General features: G+C 33.9%; 1 protein-coding gene and 1 long non-coding RNA gene across 4 annotated transcripts in view; one reads left to right on the top strand and one right to left on the bottom strand.

Moving 5' to 3' along the window:
* The first annotated feature begins 1,368 nt into the window (after positions 1 to 1,368).
* The window catches only part of LOC125048692 (inositol hexakisphosphate kinase 2), a 36,638-nt gene continuing 18,700 nt past the window's right edge, over positions 1,369 to 19,306 (top strand). Inside the window, exon 1 of one of the 3 annotated variants that reach the window (XM_047647519.1) lies at positions 1,369 to 1,674. Coding sequence is in view for 1 of the 3 variants with exons in the window: in XM_047647517.1 (XP_047503473.1) it covers positions 14,335 to 14,415 (81 nt within the window). In the remaining 2 variants the exon portion in view is untranslated. Of the gene's footprint in view, positions 1,675 to 14,309; positions 14,416 to 15,486; positions 15,826 to 19,306 lie in introns of those variants that run through there. The other 2 variants (XM_047647517.1, XM_047647518.1) reach the window with 2 other exon arrangements.
* Positions 14,192 to 15,354, bottom strand: LOC125048693. Its single transcript, XR_007116859.1, has 2 exons — positions 15,123 to 15,354; positions 14,192 to 14,384 (listed from the first exon to the last, which is right to left on the bottom strand). It is a non-coding gene; the product is annotated as an uncharacterized LOC125048693 (long non-coding RNA).

The following is a 19,306-nucleotide window of genomic DNA, read 5'->3' as shown; positions in this document are numbered from 1 at the left end:
TCAAAAATTTATTAAATTATATTTATACCGACATGATATGATAATTTTTATTTGTATTTGAGATATAAACGCAAGGTGTTTTAATATTGGAAGGCACATAAAGTAGCTAACGCACAAATTCCAATCATACATCCTATCGTAGAGAGTGTGGAGTGGCTACCACTTGTGCAACCTCGACTCGCCAATATTTATGGCGAGGGCCTCGACGAGGCGCATCGTGAGAGTCTGGAGTCGAAACAACAGTTTATTCTTCTTAGATTCTTTAGTTCTTCTTCTTCTAAGAACTAAAGCATAGGAAGAGTGTAAAAAAATGAGAACACCTAGTTATTTAATTGTAAACTATACATTACTTATGAATGGGTGTATTCGGTGAATGAGACACTTATATCACATGTGCTTGATGCTTTCTAGCTTTTTAAATATCATCTACGTAAGTGTGTCATTGTGTTATAACTCTGAGGTCCATATTATAATTCGTATCTAAACTCACGATCTAGTCTTGAGTGCTGTCAAATATGTCATAGGAAAATGGTTAGATAGCTCTTGAAAGTTTTATATTTTTCTAGAATACGGGTCTCAAAATAAAAACGTCTATTGGTCATTTGAAGACGATAAGATGTCATTCACGAAATTTTAATTTTAAAGTATTGCTGGAATTTGAAAAAAATTTAATTAATCATCTTGTATGTTAAATTAATCTCTTCAATAAATCCTATTTATATTATTTGTTAGAAATACCATACAGGTTGAAACGAAATAATAAATAAACAAATAAGTTTACACACTTATATAATTGTTAAAGTTGTTGCAATAAACAAATAATCGAAAACTGTCGTAATTTACGTTTTCCGTTTTTGTTGAGAAATTTGGTCACTACCTATATTTTACTTGCCTTTATATTTGGTTAAACTAGCTAAGCTCTAGGTCAAACGAAGATACAGATCCAATGAAAACCGATTTAACCATACTTTTCACTTAAAATCAGTACAGAATTTAATGATAGTAATAATATGATGAATTCTGTAAATAACAAAAAAAATACTACTCAATATCGAGCTGTATAATAACTAAAACTTATTATACAGCTCGATATTGAATTTTCTCGATAAAAAATGTCGACAAAGAACGATACTAAGCCGGAAGATAACTACTGCCTATTTACGTAAATTAAAATTCGTCAGTCGAAAAACGTTGTTGTTTTTTTTGGTGTTATGGATGGCGTTAGAAAATAAAGGACCAACATATTTCTTCGTTTTATAGCTATAGCGCGGTTTCAATGCTTAGCTTATTCATGTTCTAGAATTTTAAATCTATATAAATGACTGCTAAGTGCTAATGTCAACTGTCACTGCCAAAAATTATGAATTATTAATTGTCCATTTTGCGTTTTTCGATTCCACATTCCTAGAAAAATTTGATGAAAATTTAAATCCGTCTTTAATTTTTATATCCTTGAAATAACTGACTGTATCGTTAGTCGTTACCTTACTCGATAATCGATATTAACCGTATATTTATTTAAAAAAAAAAACATTTTTGATGTCCCTTTAAAAGGTACCAGCTGTCTTAGCTTATGGATTTTGAAGTGTATTCGTGAAAATCAAGTGGTTTTTTGGTGACTATTAAAAACAATATAGTGTATATTACAGCGTGTATTGAAATAGAAGAAATTAGGTAAGTTCTAAAATTGTATTTAAGGAGTACTTTAACTATTATTTAGAGGCTATTTGATTATGTATTGTCTCAATTCCTACATATGTACAGATTAATACCACAATAGTCAACGATTGAGGTATTGAACTTAACTGCTACAAAAGTTTCGTTATTATTACAATACTTTACTGAGTTCATTGTTGTATGTTAGCAATTGGTAATTTTGTGATGTGCCGTCACAAGTAATTTAGTTCTATTACAGTTAATTGACAGGGTATATGTTAGATTATTAGTTTGAACTGGAAGAATGTGATGCATACCAAATGTTGCTGTATGTAACTGAGTTTTGATATTGCTACTACTATTATTTTACTTAAAATCTCCATTTATCTTATTAAAACAATTATAACAATTTGAGCATAATTTTTGTGATTATATTTTTTTTATAAAAAACCTTTTAACTGCTTTACACAAATGTACTAATAATGGTAACTTTTATGTTTACATCACTGATTACAAATAAACTTTCTAGTGTCATATATATTTATGTAAATGGAGCAGTTACTTTTTATACATGATCAATATTTTAGTTTAGAATTATTATTTTAATGCAATATTTGAGTACTTCAAAACAATTGTAAATTACGATTATGTCCAGATCAAATAGCTTATGATGACATAGTTGGCATCTTGTAGAATAATTGTTTACATTCAAAGGTGTTTTTTATAAAAATCTATATTTTGTAAAATGTTTTTGTTTGTTAAACAATTAAAGTTTGTTTGGTAAACTAATAAAGTTTGTTTGGTAAACAAATATTTCAAAATATGGGTTAGAGTCAGTGCAAGATTTCATCTTCATTCCGTATTGTATTTATTTATTCCTCGGCGCTTGATGCTCCATAACAGAGAGCCTTCTGTAACAGTTTTTGTCACACAAAAGTGTTTTAATGTAAATCCCTCTGTCCCAATAATAACTAATTATATGTACATTGTACAATCATAATATCTCTAACAAAACCCTGTATGCTCATATAGTTTTATCATTATTGTTGATTTAATGATTATATAATGATTTAAGTCAATAACAATAACAATCTTGGATGAACTTTGAGTTTGTAAATAAAATTTAATTGACACTGTTATAGCACCCACAATATATTATGGGTTAGTGTCGAAAGATAGATAAACAGCGTTGTCCATCCCTATTGTAGATATGGCAGCGTGCCAAAATCACTACTGTTCCCAATATGGATGTGGGAAAGTCGTGTGAATCACAACAATATAAAATTTTGCTTTTAAAGAATTTGTTAATGAATATTATTATCCATTCACATGGTAACAGAGATTTTCTTTTTTATATAGTCCATGTTCTATCCTATGCCCTAGTCATAAGATGTTTCATATTACCACCACAACAATACCACCACAGCAATACCACCACAGCAATACTGCCACAGCAATACCGCCACTAAGCAATTGTTATCCCACAATATATATTTAAAAATGACTTATAAAAGTACTTTTAAAAAAATACTACAGTTCTTAAAGTTAGATCTTGTCTAATCATTTTCCGTTTCAAATTGATTTGGTATGTTTATCTTTAATTTCCTGATGATGCCAGCCACAAGGAAAAGTTACAGCCACACGGAAACTTAACTCACGTCGCGGTCTGACGCATGGTCATTTGTCTTTATTGTGTTCCTGATTGAGCAATTGTCATGTCATTGTCATGGTAAATTTGTCATAGGAAAATTGTGATGTTGACCCTTCATCTTGCACATCCCTTATTCTCTCTGCTAACACAAGATTCATCGAGCTGACTTAAATCCTTGTTATTTTTAACATTAGTAATGAAACACAATTACATTTTTACTTGAAATTAAATTCATTTCTATTTACCAACTTTATAAATGGGAAAAATATTTAGTTATTCAAAAGAATATTACAACCATTTAATAGAAAATGTTTTACAGAATTCTTACTGCTTTAGGAACAACCTGATAACTTTGCCAATAACATTATATGAAATAACTAATTAATTTCACGTGACTTTCTTTGGACTTCCAAGTGTGAGTAATTCCTGGAAAACTTTAGTCACTGATTGTCGGAAATTTATATTCGTAAATGTCTCACGTGTTTTGCATTTAATATTTTAATAGCTATTTAAACTTTACACATTCCTGGCACCTTGCTCTTGCAATTTGTTAATTCGATGTGACTTTTCCACAGATTTGCTCGATTGTGAAATCTGATTAAACCTTTTAATTAAGAAATAAAATACTATTAGATAATATAGATTTATATAAATTAATGTACGTAGTGTGTTTAGTGCCCATCTATGGATATAGAAAGAGTGTATCATTCCCTAAAAGGTCGGCAACACAATGCCGGGCGTTAGAGGTGTCCATGGGCGGCTGTTATTAGTATTCAAAGTGACCCGCCTGTTCGTTTGCCCATATACTATAAAAAAAACATACACTTTTAACAACTTCGCGTATAACCGCGTTGTGCTTCTATTTAAAATGCCAGATTTTCTCATTAAAAATATTAAAGTAGAAAATAACCTTAACAATTTATCGCAGCTGGCAGACCCATCAAAAATATATTCACATGGAATGTGTCACCTCAAACTCATGTATTTATCGCCTGGTGTATTTATAAGCAATGAATTTTACTGAAAGTGCACTATTTCCGTCATGATCGCTTACTGTTATATCGACTATCTGGCGCCCGTGCTTGCTGTTTATTACATTTTTTTGGAATATTGCCAGAACATCGACAGGGATGACGATGGAATGCCCGGCTTTTGCGAATAAAAAGTCAAAGTTCGATGGCATGGTTAGCTTTAAAGAAAATGTATAGAATTTCACAGTTTATTTCACGTTTGCAGATGTGACAGAAAATATACGTAAATCAGAGGAAGACTCGTGTTTAGGCTTAATAAGATTAGATTTAAGCCAAATTCCAATATCTGTTTAAAACCGAAACACCTACTACAGACTTGCTAAGAAATTTGAAAAAAAAAGGCTGCACGTGTGTTATGGATAAAGTCAATCAATAAATGTCTATTCCGATACTCTATTGTTACGTGCTTGATATTCAATCAATGTATTCTAGAAAATAATGCGTTGTGGTGCTATTTATACGTGGCTATATTTTAAACGAACGATACTAATAGTGTAGTGTATCCTATAAGATTAGAAATATGGATCTACACTTTGATGGATGGATGGATCTTAATTCTAAATACGTCGAATCCTTCAATACCTGTTCGTGATGTGGTAACGTCTCTTTTGAACTACATCCCGAAGGATATTATTTCTCGTGGTCTTACTGTCGCCGCACACGGGCCACACGCCACAGCCACAAACGCCGCCACGAGAAGCTAGAAGCGGCTACAAAGGTAGCTGAAGCGCGCGACAGCCACTTGTGGCCGGTGGTCGACACTTGCGGTCGGTGGCTGCTACTTTTTTTAACCCTTGCCTGCAGTATTATAATGTACTCTGACGAAGAAGGTTTAATTGCGCTACTTTTGATATAAAGACGTCGTCGTAGAAGGCGAAACCATAGTTATTGGATACACAGAAAGACATTAAATATCCCCTCACCACGACAGGTCGGTAATCAACAACCATTGAACTATACATGATGAAGCAGTTGGCCTCAGTGAAAATATGATGAGGCCATATTCTAGAAAATATTTGGACAAAAAAGTTTTCAATTATAGGTTAAGCCGTGCCAGACGTTGCATTGAGTGTACCTTCGGCGTACTAGCAAACAAATGGAGAATATTACATCGCCTATTAAACACTTCTCTTCATTTCTCAGAAGACATTGTGAAATCTTGTTGCATTTTGCACAATTTTATTCGCAAAAGGGATGGTTTCAATTTTCGTCACACTTTGAAAATAGTGGGACTCGAAAATATACAAAATACAGGTAGGCTAGTAACACGAGATTTCTTCCCAGGCCTTCACTTTTTCTCCTCTATTACTAAAACTATCACTTTTTGAATCCCAAATCGCAGGACGGGATTGTATCTCTGATATAAATAATTCTACATATACCCATATTTATCTACCTATATGAAACACAGACTACGTGCGTGCGTTACCATCGACTTCAGGTTAACTGAGGTAAGGGAGAGAGGGGCGCGGAATCGCGCGAGTCGCGTGTGGCGGCTTTTTGTGTCGGCGTTTAGTGGCCGGTGCGAGCCACAAGAAGCAAGCTGCGACGATTTGTAGCGTGTGGCCGCCACCGGCTTCAACCGTGTGCGGCGAGTCCATAAAATGTATGAAAATTACAGGAAATATGCCAGTGGCGGCGTTTTGTGGTTGTGGCCGGTGGCCCATGTGCGGGGACCCTTATTCCATAATAACTAATAAAAATATGTAGTTAATTTTTCGGTATAATATTAAAACTAGCTGTTGGATGAATTAGGGAAGGTCAAATTCCCTAAACGAAGAAATACGGAGTTCCATAATGGCAATATGTACTTTTGAAAACTTGAAATTTCTTTTCACATACATACTAAGTCGAACGCTTTTCGCTCCCAAATAATACGAATCGAGGTTGCGTTATATTAGAAGTATACATAGAACTTCAAAATATTATGAGTAATCACGTGAGAAATTGAGTATGTTTTGAGAATTACACCGGAAATATCATTTTAGAATTTAGCTATAAATGATATCGTAATGCAATACAATTAACAACGAAACCGTATACGATTATAAACGCGAAATTATGATAATATATTTGATAAACAGTTAAAGATCTTTTCAACAAGGGACGTTTCAAAAGGGAAGTGAGAGAGCAACAAAGACGTTTCTAATACATAATTCTAATAGTTGAATAATTAGTAATAAATAGTTTATGTATAGGGAAGATTTCCAATCTAGGTCGTCCGGTTGTAGACCTACGTGGTGACAACCAGTCTGAAGGCAGTAGGCACTAAGTATGTTCCTCTTGCGCATGACAAACCGCCAAGGCCTGTGACGTCACCGTTACGCTATACCCTACGCACTCTAGCAAGGCCGAGGTCTTTCCCAGTCCACTTGAAACTTGGCATTGTTCGTTTCTATTACTCGATAGGTCTTCTGCGCTTCTTGACATTCATGTTTGAGTGATCGTGAACTTGTTCGATAATTTTACTTTGAAGAACTGAAGAGAATGAGTGTTATATTTCTTATGAATACTGAAATAATTAACAAACAGCGCAGAAAAAGATATTTTATTTACTCTTGACATATAATGCAAAAGTCGACTCGCGAGTATATTTTTAAAATCATAAATTTATAAAAACTCTACCTTTTTGCACTTGAATTAACAATAACATTTGAATAACGTATTTAAAAGTATAAATATGACGCTGATTTTGGTTTATTGACATCTTTTATTATCGCTTCAGCTGAAAATTTAAACACATTTGTGTAGTTTGTTGCGCATTATAAATATAGAGGCGCGTGACTGCGTGAGGTACGCACACACCGCGTTGATACATCGCTTTGGTAAAGTAGCAAATTGGTGCTAATATTACATTAGCTATGTAGAACGGATAAATGAAAATCGGTTAACAAGTAGGATATACAAAGCAGCCGTTGATGGTGAAATATGATTGGGTAGGCCTAGTCGTACATACTTGGACCAAATTCAGGAGGTACTAGAGAAGGGACAAGTTATAAGTACTCATAACCGACCAACATAGTTGGTGAGTGTCAAGAAAGTGGATGACGCGAGAGAGGTATTCCAGGAGTCAGGACAAGTGGAGATCCGTGGTCTCTGCCTACGGGAATAATCGTGGTACTTGTAAAAACACAGTAGCAGAAATACTAATAAAATCAAGGTATTAATGGAGAGGCAAAATGCGCAACGATTTTGGATTTTTTTAGTTAATAAATATGTTTGTTTGTGGAGCTTACTTTGCTCAGTTGGAATGCCGATCGTCTATATTTCGGTCACAAAGAATGCTATTAGCGGAAAACAAATTAACCAGGTTTCTTTCAAAGTAAATTGTCTACATATTCGAGAAATTTTCCTTGAAAAGTTGTATGAACCCTAATTCTGATTAATTTAACCTTTCGTAAATGTTGTCGGGGGAAAATCCTATTACGCAATGCGACGAGTGTCGACCTTGAAAAATCTGTGCTAGGAAAAGGGCGTTTCTGTAAGATGCTGTAATATTTAATGAAATAACCTAGTAATTTTTGGAGATTATTTTTCCGACCCAAATATCGACCAATAGAATTGCACCATTTGACGTCACGTGGTACAACCTACATGGTATTATACTGATAATTTTTTGAAAATTTTCTCTGGTCGTTGCTTCAAGAAAAGTATTAAGTAGTTGTTTTATTCATTATGAAATTCTTATTTGTTAACTGTACATTTCGTCTCATGGTGCAATTCTATTGGCCGACATTTGGGTCGGAAAAATAATCCCCCGAATACCACACGAGCTTCAAAATTATCTGGCATTTCCCTCAAGGTTCCCTGCAAACAAATATAGTCGTCATGACGACTATATTTGTTTGCATTATATTATATAATTTGATTGTATTATAAGTGATTATTGACCCCCTCCCCCAAGTATAGTAAAACGTTTCGTGACCACCTAGTGACTCTTTATAGGTACCTAAAAGTTACCATTGCGTGGTGTAAAGTACTGGAAAATGTAAATAATTTTAACAATAACGCGTAATTCAATCCCCGCCCCGCATCGTAACATTTTACAAGAGGAAGAATTCGTTACATAATATTTGAACACTCCCTTAGTGGCTCCAGAGTGCAACTCTCCTGGGGTCATACGATCGAAGCCCCAGCTGTGCACCAATCGAATTTACGATATATTTGCGCAACCGGCATGCCATAGACCCAAAAAGTGAGACAGCATATCTCAGGCACAGAAGGCTGATCACTTTAATTTTTTTCACGAAACATACAGAGGCTATGACCAAGAGTTATACCGTCACTGGTTTTTTTTAAATTATCTAGTACTATTATTAAACATATTATAATAATATATATCGCCACAAGGTGCTAAGTACGTCATTGTGATGCGCACAAATCCTTGAAAAGATCAATAACACAGAAAAGGAGTTATTCAACGTCATTGAAGGTCTATAGGAATACACACAGTACTTTTTTAATTTCAATAAATTTGTTTCATATATATCATCGCCAGATATGTCATCGTTAAAATGACAGCTTACTCATCCCGTTGCAGTCTGAAAGCAGTTTCAGTTGGTTTACTTTGCAATTTTATTAAATATAATTGATTTCGTACTTCTGCTCGTAGTTCCATAATAGATTCTGAGCCTCTAAAAAGTGGTATTGGTCTTTGGGGTCTATTTATTTTCACTAACGAAAATAGTCGGTATAACAGAAGAGAAGGGTTACAATCATTGTATGAGAGTGTGTATAAGATAATCAGGTGTTAGATATACCCTTGTCCTGTGAAAGAAAACTAGGTTGAATCGTCTAGACCTAGATCTACATCCATCTACCTAAAGCGAAAGCTCTTGGCTCTGGTAAAATGCGAAGTCGACCCCGGGAGTCATACAGTAGGGCGGGATGCATGCGAGGAATGTTACAATGGTTATTGCTCACCCGGCTTTGAGTAGCACAGGATGCCTGGTGTGAGTAGAGGCCCAGGTCGTGCGGGGAATGCGCAAATAGCATTTCCTCCTCGGTTAGTTCAAACAATTTGTATGACAATACTTGGCGATTAAAAAGAGTGGCGGAAAGTTTCTTGCCAGTTCTTCTTACCCGCTCTACGCCCTTGACTTGCGAACTGGTAGTAAATGTAAATTTACGATTAATTTAACTTGACTATTCAAAAGTGTACTTGGTTACCTACTTGAATAAAGATATTTTGAGTTTGAGTTTGAGTTTATCAAGAAAAAGGGCAAATGCGGAAGATGAATATTATTTTATTTCCCATACATAAAATGCTCTCTCTCAAATAAATAAATATTATTCTTGGCGATAAGGTGAAAGTACTATGTATGTGCTCGTGAAGATTGATATTAATTAAAATAAACTTTCGTAACTTCCCGAAACAATACCTAAGGGATGTTTTACAGAAATCATGACGTCACTAAACGAAGTTTATATTGAAAGATAGCGTGGGGGTATGAATAAACGTAGGTTGCAAAGTGTGTGGGTGGAACACTGCGGAGGATTGCTGAAAAGCACCGCCCAATGCGTAGGTGTTAGACCTTTCCAGAATTTATTAGGAATTTTTGATGTGGAATTAAGCGTGGGATTTTCTTGAATAAAATAACTAATCATTGTGTTGTAGATTTGGTAGAAAAAAATATTTTGACCAGTTTTATGATTAGTGACCAAAATAAGGCACTATATAATTGGAAATCTGAAATTATTATTTTCAAGTATTACGTCACGCAATTTTTGGAGATTATTGACCCCCATGTAACGCGCCGTAACGTGTTTCTGTACCCAATAGTAAAACGTTTCGTGACCACCCAGTGACTCTTTACGGTCTCAGCATCGAGCATCTAAAGTTTGCAGGCCCACACTTGCCTCGTGTTCTATTTCTTCTATTTAATGCTTGCATAGCGCATAGTTACATGCCTAGAGATATGATAAGTAGTATTGTAGTTCCAAGAGTTAAAAATAGGACAGGCGATCTCGCCGATATTCATAACTACAGGCCTATATCTCTGGCAACCATTATATCAAAAGTGTTTGATGGTGTGCTTAACACTCAATTAAGTAAATATATAAAGCCACACGATAACCAATTTGGTTTTAAACCTGGGCTGTCCACAGATAGTGCTATTTTGAGTCTTAAGCATACTATTAACTATTATGTTAAACGTAAGACGCCTGTCTTCGCATGTTTTTTGGATTTGTCCAGGGCATTTGACCTTGTTTCCTATGATCTGCTTTGGAAAAAACTTGAAAAAATCCATCTACCACAGGATACCATAAATATTCTTAAATATTGGTACAAAAGTCAGGTCAATAGTGTGCGTTGGGAGGGTGTCCTGTCAGATCCGTATAGGATGGAGTGTGGGTTGAGGCAAGGTGGGTTGACTTCTCCCATACTTTTTAACTTGTATGTAAATGAGCTGATAGAGGAGTTAACCGGCACCAGAATTGGCTGTAACGTAGATGGCGTTAACCTTAACAATTTAAGCTATGCTGATGACATGGTGCTGCTTAGCGCTTCTGTCTGCGGGTTAAGAAAATTATTAGCTATTTGTGAAAAATATGCTGCATCCCATGGTCTTATCTATAATGCCAAGAAAAGCCAAGTGATGGTGTTTGAGTCAGGGAGGAGGAGACTACAAAATGTGCCGACGGTTACTATTAACAACTGTGTTTTACAGCGAGTTAGTAAGTTTAAATACCTTGGGCACGTCCTACTCCCCGACCTCAAAGATAATGGCGATATAGAGAGAGAACGAAGAGCGTTGTCGGTGAGAGCAAATATGCTGGCTCGTAGGTTTGTACGTTGTTCTCATGACGTAAAAGTCACATTATTCAGAGCATATTGCACTAACTTCTACACGTGCAGCCTATGGGCCAGTTTTACTCGACAAACATACAACTCGCTTCGGGTGCAGTATAATAACGCATTTAGGATGTTGCTGGGGCTGCCTCGCTTCTGCAGTGCATCAAGAATGTTTGCAGAGGCGCGGGTGGATTGCTTTTTCGCCACTATGCGAAAGCGGTGCGCTTCTTTGGTGCGCCGGGTGCGGGGCAGCTCCAGCAACATCTTACGGATGATAGTCGAAAGAATGGAGTGCCCCTATTTACGACACTGCTCCGACATCTCCGCAGGGCTTTGTACGTGATAGTTTTTATTTAACTACTTTTTCCTTATTTTTACTAATTCTCTAACATAGATCTTAAGAAACTATTGTTACTAACTCACTAATCAATCAATGGACTGTATTTGTCTGATTAATAAAAATTATTATTAATTATTATTATTTATAACTAAAAGTTACCATTATGTGGTGTAAAGTAATGCAAAGTCGAAAATAATATCAACAATAACGCGTAATTTAATCCCCGCTCCGCATAGTAACGTTTTACAAACGGACCCCCCCCCCCAAATTCGTTACGTAATACTTGAACGCTGAATGCATTTTAATTGATAATATTTTCCAGCCATCCAGGTATAATTATTACATCAACCCCTCTAGCTTGCCTTGTGATGTAACGTTGTGGTTTCAACGCTAAATTATGCATAGCTCCAACCCTTGCATATAAAGCTTTATGTAGAGGCGGGTAATCATCTACCCTCATTTCTAGCTAGGCAATATTCTTTTCCCTAGGGATGGCAAATAGTAAATCTTACTATCGACCGTGAATTATATTGTTTATCATAGTAGTTTTGTTTACTTTCATAGCTAGCTTCTACTAAGTGTTGCCTCAAATAGCTCGGCTGATGTTTTCGTAGGCCCTCGTCCAGATTCAGAATTGGTTTGTTTGTGGTTTTGATTATTTCCGTTCGTATGGAGAGGTGTAAATGCGGAAATAATGCGCACTAGTTTTGTTTTTATTTTTCTGTTTGACTGTAAATAATTACGAAAGAAAGACTTCGTTCGTTTGTCTTGTACTCTATCTCTTTGTGATATAGGGCCTAATATGCGTTTTGGAGGTTTTCTTTGATTTTAATGATTTCTAAGTATTTCTAAGGCAGGGGAATAAATAATGGTTCTTGCGTTACTATGCAGCCTTGGCTCCAATTGGAATTCAATTTGTCCTTTCAATACTGATTCAAACCTTGAATTGGTTAGAATTTAGAGCATTCGTGCATTTTGTATAAGCAATTCGATGGATGTTTCCAGTGCAGTGTCTATTACATCACATAAAATGATAGATAAGAATACGTTGTTATAAAGATACCATTCAAAGTTCAGCATATATATCTTATGTACACATATATATATTTTTTTAAATAAAATCAAACTTAAACGTTTGAGTTCTGACTAACTTTCATACCCCTTGGTACACACAATTTAATTGAAATATGAAGAAGTAAAAGGATTAGCCATTTATACAGTCTTATTTGTAGTTTATAGAACAGGACGAAAATGGGCAATAGGCTCATCTGATGCTAAGTGATACCGCCCATGGACACTCAATGCCAGAGGGCTCGCGTTGCCGGCCTTTAAAGAATTGGTACGCTCTTTTCTTGAAGGATCCTAAGTCGAATTGGTTTGGAAATACTTAAGTGGGTAGCTGGATCCAGTATTACGCGGCTACTGCCTTTAAAAACGCTCAGTTGTGGAACGACGGACGTCGAGGTTATAGGGGACTTAAGATAGATATTAAACCATATTATGTTGAATACGCATCTAAACCAACGTAATATTTCTTGTTTTTAGATAATAATTATTCATACAAATTTGTTTTAACACTGATAACAATATTAAGGATGTCGTTAAATCATTGTATGATAATTTTTTTGATAACACTTGTTTGGCACGCGAATTCAATTTTATTTCACCGATACGCCAAGGTTAATTGATTAATAAATGCTCTAAATCCTTATGCGTTAGTCACAATTTCGAAAATATGTAACAGGAAATTTTTTGGAACATGTTATTTTAATTGAAGATACTTGCAGTTAACATTTCCTTCTTAAAATCGATGTTAAATTTTTCCTCCCCAGGCAAATTTAGAAAATTTTAATTTCGATCCCCGAAAATGTTTGTACTGAATTATAACCTCAAACAAGTAAATAAAGAACTGAAACATCACTCTTTTAGGAGAGTTTCTTTCCAGTTCCTCTTGCCCGCTTTCGCTTGGTCTTGATTTGGGAACTGGTAACTGGTAGTCGATGTTATAGTACATAGTTACAAATATATATAATTAGTTTGATTGAATCTAATTTAATTATGCGAGCCATACCCAATACGTATATGGCATGACAGTCGTAGACATCGCTACTCTGAATCTTAGAATAAATCAATCAATACAGTTTGAACGAAAGTAAGAATTTCTTCCTGGTAAATAGTGTGTGCGAGCTCCAAAGAGACATGATTAATTCGTCGGAAATTTAGGATAATATCAATATTTATTTTAAAAGATTTAAATATTAACTTTACATATTAATTTATTATTTTCTAAAAAAGAATACAACAGTATGCAATGGAATATTACTTTGTTAATAAAAATTATTTGTTTTTGTGTAATACCTAAGACTTTACACACAAGATAAGTCGGATTATGAGTTACCTTAATAAAGTTGTGTAAATATTTTTAATTTATAATATTTACGTATATCTCATATTAAGTATGCCCAAATATTAATATTATTGTTAAAATATTGTGCTTCTGAAAGAGCTTCATATAGATTATAGACAATTCTTCAAAGACGTCGATTTGATTAATATAGAAATAATGTACGATGGATGCACCTGTAAGGATACCCCATAACTACTGTTTTAAGGAAGCTCAGGTCATTGAACTCCTTTCAGTTTCCAATAGTTTAGTAAACTGCAATAAAATGTATCAGCGATGTTGAAGGGCACCATATTGAAATATAAATTACCTAATTATTTAATCAATGGCATGTTTTAGATTATACAGCGTTTGTTATTATATTTTCTATTGATAAAGCACAAAGAACTGGATATGTTATCTAATGATACGGTTATCAGTCGTTCAGACGTCTTGACGGCAGTCTTGATTTAAATCATGATGATCTCAGGTGCGCGCCGCACGTCCACTGGACTTAGCGGAGACATCTGCGGAAATCATATTCAACAATTTAACGAGGTAATTTTTTATTATACTCTTAAATAAGAAAGGCCAGTTAAATGATTTAAATTAACGCATTTTTAGTAATATTTTAGATGTTTCACGTAGCAGTATCGGTGTTTTGTTGATTTGTGATGCATATTTAAAGTTCGTTTATAAGTTTTAAATATATATGTATAAGATCTTATTCTTAAAAAAAAATTTAGTGTTATTGCACCGTTTTACCGAAGGATACAATCTAGTCTAGGTAAAACCAATATATAAAACAACTAAATTATACGATAGTTTATATTAGAATTTTGAACAAATCCATAAAAACTGTGTAAAATCGATTTGTAATGATGTAAAATAATTTTATGAATTTAATAGCACTGCGCTTTGTATGCGAATTATTTTGTAAGTAAAACTGCTTCATAAAACTTAGGTTTTTAGTGATTACATTAATATTGTTTTTGTTTTCATACTATTGCTATTGCTGGATTAGTGACCTCATCAGTAATAAACACATTTTTATTATCTATTGATAAAAAACGATTATTGACGCGAATTTCCAAAAATAGCGTTTTTTTTCTAAAAACGTAACACCCTTTTGAACAGTTATTTTGTGCTTTATATGGTCTACAAAGTATAAAAGAAAATGTCTTATTTTACTGCATTATAAACTATATCTGCAAAGACATGTTACAATGGTTATAAATAATTCATGACGAATATTAATTGATTACCTTTCAAGTCACAAGACTGCATTTTTATTTTCCTTATCGACTGAGTTTCATTTATTTAAATTTTCATAATTTTATATTCTAACTACAGGTAAATGTTATTAGGTTTAAATCAAGCTTTTCCACTTTTTTATTATTATTGTATATCGATTCTTGTATTTTTCTTTTGACCGGTTAAAAGGGTTTGCTTGATAAAATTGCGTGATTACTTCGCGTCAATGTATGAAAGGAACAATCTGTGATAGTAGTCGAACAGGTAGGCTCAACACCAACCAGGGTAGACAGTCCCTCGATCTGGTGGACCTGTGTGCGTCCGTGTACAGATAGGGCGCACACTAGGCACGACAATACCTAACATTGATTCGTGGTTCGCGAGTCGTCTCAGTCGCCAGTGCGCAACGCTAGTAGAAGCAAGTGTTCGTGTGTTCTACGCTGTATTTTTATTTTATTTTATGCATACCCCAGCTTTGCAATTGAAAACCAGTTTCGTATTGCTTATATATTCTTTTGTGATACCGAGGAGTGTTGCTTTTTAAGTGTGTCAAAACGTACATCACTCTACCTAGTTTGGTTCTCGTGTTGTAATATTCTGTGCCAGTAGCAGACTCGCAGTGTTTAGTGCTTTTGATAGAACGTACTATTTTGTCGCGAAGCTGTTCCAATTTGGGATTTCACCACGAGCGGGCTCAAGGAAATTTATTGTCACGTATGTTTCTTTAGTATTCGTCATTCATTTTATACATTCACTGTTCTTATAAGAAATAATTTATATAAAACGCGGATAAAATATCCTACGTTTTTCATATATTGTCGTATGAATAAGCTGTAAACGTGTTGAATTCCACCAAATTTGAAACGTTCATGGTCACTGCGTCACGCGTTTGACTCTGATATGTTAAAATACAAATACCTACTTATGTTATCATAAACACTCAAACGATGAAGTACTTTATTTTTAGTACCATACTGATCATAGTAATTCTATAGACTTTATTAGTGAAGTGGCTCAATGATCTAAATGGCATGCTGTATTTTTGTTTTTCTTTTTTTCTTTTGTTGTTTGGTTGTTAAGTTCAACAACCTTTTTTATTACCTTGAATGCCATTGCTATACAATATAGAGACACTTATCCTCTTTTACTTCTGTGTTTAAGTTATATATACAAAAATTTATCTTATCTTAATCAAATTGTTACGTTATTTAAATTGCTGTTAATCTCCAAGGTTATACAATTTGCGTAAATGTTTACTTCTTTTAATAGTATTCTCAATTTAGCTTTAACATCTGCTAATTCCTCTACACTGCTCACAAAAGCCCTGAGTTTAAAACATTTATCATTTTGTTACATAAGTCCATTCAGTTTAAATGTACACCGGATGTCAGATTTGCGTTACTAAAGATATGGTTGCGGAAAACAATTTCCCAACGAATTTGTTTTTTTTTAATAATAAAACAGCAGTAAAATGTTTTACCTTATAAAAACCCTGAAATGCAGCGGAAGTAATGAAGGAAACTGACAAGTTTTATATTTGATACAGGTCTGATCTATAAGAATCGGACGTGTCTTATAAAAGGTATAATAGCGGACTAATTTGAAGAAACTTCAGCTGTGTATTTGTCTCTTGATCCAAAGATAAAATCTGTAGTTATAATTCTAGGCAGCTTTAGTCAATATTAGCAGATTGCCGGATCCTATTGGCTTAAATTGCGACTGAGTGGTTAGGTACTGGTGTGTCACAAGGGGATAGTTGGCAAAAGATGGTTTGATGACACATCACAGTACACAAAAAATTGGTGAAGGAAAGCATATAGGAAGAAATACAATGCATGCATAACAGAATTATAATTATAATCCTTTTGTCTACAAGTAACATCACAAAAAGTCTAACATTTATTTGTAGCAATGTATATAGTTTAAAATTGTTGCAATAACGGCTTTGTTTTATTATTGTAAAGTCAATATTATGAATATAGCACAGAAATTTGTACGCAAGTGAAAGTGACGTTGGAAACGAACCGCTACAGGCAACAATGATGGTATGTAGATGTCGTAAGCCATGGACGGGCTCTAGAAAGCTTGGAATATTCCGTTAGGCCTAAGGTATCCTACATCCTTGAAAGAAATCAAGACATACTAAGATTTCGAATTGATGAATGGTGTTTATGATGTCCTGGTATTTTTACTAACATAAGTTCATGAACATAATTGAACTAAAACTCCTCTGAAACATAAAAATATGTGTATATTCGGTAGGTTTCAGAATATGTCGTAAACTATTTTGTATACTAAGGGTAGCCCACCCTACCTAATTTTATTCATTTAAAAATACAAATGATTTTAAATTTACACCCTTCTACCACTAACCCCGATTTTTAAAAGCTACATTGATACTGTATATTTACATTAATGCCTTATGGCAAAACAGTTTCCCGTGTCAGCTGGTAGAAATGGGATTTAAGTAATGATTTGGAGTAATATATGCGGACGTTGGTCTAAAATATTGAATACTAAATACGCACTGTTGTTGATAATAGGTTTATTATCCAATTGGAACAGTTTATGGTAACTTTTATCCCACGATAGTGTTATTTGACATATCGTTTTCAATTTTATTCAATTGTTTGGCCAAACAATATGACCTCTCTTTGGTAAGCTGAAACTTGTTTGACTTTGTGTTTTATTTCAATTTTACGAGGCGTGACTTGGTAACAATGACCATGTTATCGCTAACTAACGAACTGGTATTAGTTTTTATGGTTCGGTAGATCTACTAAAATTGTAACTAATTTAAGAGATGTTATCATAGTAATGTATAGTTAGTAACATTTTCTATTTTTTTGTTCATTAATTATTGTTTATTCTAGTAGGAAATTAGTTAAAAGATATTTTGTATAGCTAGATGATATTTTAGATAACATAATAACGATCATTGAGTTTACTTAAGCAGAATTTCAGCTTATATAAATCTAATAACAATCTTAAATAATAAATATGATGTCTGGTTGGTATTCAACATTAGGAGAATCAAAAACCATGACACAAGTATTGCATTACTTTTAGAAGCAAGTCTGTTTTAAATTGATGTTATCGCCTGCCAGACAAGCGGTTACCATGCGAGAAATAAGACGTGGGCGTACGCGTTGTTTCAACTAATTATTTATTGTTGGTCACCAATATGCAATTGGTTTTTTTCCTTGATAGGTCAAGCTCAAGGTCTACACGATTTGTCTTTTGTTTGTAAGTTAAATATTAACATGATCTCATCTTCATTCTAATCGGCATGCAACGCCATTATTTTAAGACGTATTTATACACGTGGCTGTAGATTGTATTTATTTACTGAATTATTTTTGACTACTACAATTTTAGCTGAAACTTACAACCTTTTGGTGATTTTATTCATAACCCCAGAGTAACCTAAATATCAGCGGGATTAAAGGCCAAACAAGCACCCACTAATATGGTTATTCAAGAGCTGCTAACTGCTTTATTTGCTATTTTGTAACATCGCCATCATATAAAATAATCCACTTAAGATTTTTGTAATATATTATGTATATAAATTTATCTTATTTTTCTAGTTTTGATTTTGTACGAGTGAATCCCCCGTATTAGATCATTGGTCATTTACAATTGATTAAGTATACTATTCTATCTTTGGTTTTCTATGAATGTAAATGGTGAGTCATTTGGCATCAGAAATATTTCATAGGCAATGTGTTCACAAATATACTTTCATATGAATATGAAATTTCAATTGCGTCGTTTTCTATAAATGAATTTTCCTTACTAGCTATCATTTAGAGAAAGTTGTCAGTTTCTTTTATAGTAATATGAAATAGATTTCAAATGGAAGTTACTATAAGTGCTGTTATTTTTAATATTGCAACGATTTATATTTGTAAAAATAATTTAGTGTCATTGGATTTAAAAATATCTGGCGCCAAAGATTCCAAAGCGTTCACACGAGCTTTGCGTAACCTATATTCCAAAATACTATTGTTTTGATATTTACTTTATCCCAAGGTATTTTGGGATTTATATTTCGAACATAACACTTTAATGGCTTCGTAAATTGACTCATGACTACAAATTTTTTGTTGTTTACAATTAATTCTATGTTACCAGGAAATGATAAGATTGCTTGCAATGATTGTATGTATATACTTTAGCGCTGAAATATCAT

The sequence above is a fragment of the Pieris napi genome, chromosome 4, assembly GCF_905475465.1.
Source record: "Pieris napi chromosome 4, ilPieNapi1.2, whole genome shotgun sequence".
Taxonomy (NCBI): domain Eukaryota; kingdom Metazoa; phylum Arthropoda; class Insecta; order Lepidoptera; family Pieridae; genus Pieris; species Pieris napi.
This window is presented reverse-complemented; position numbering and strand designations above follow the sequence as displayed.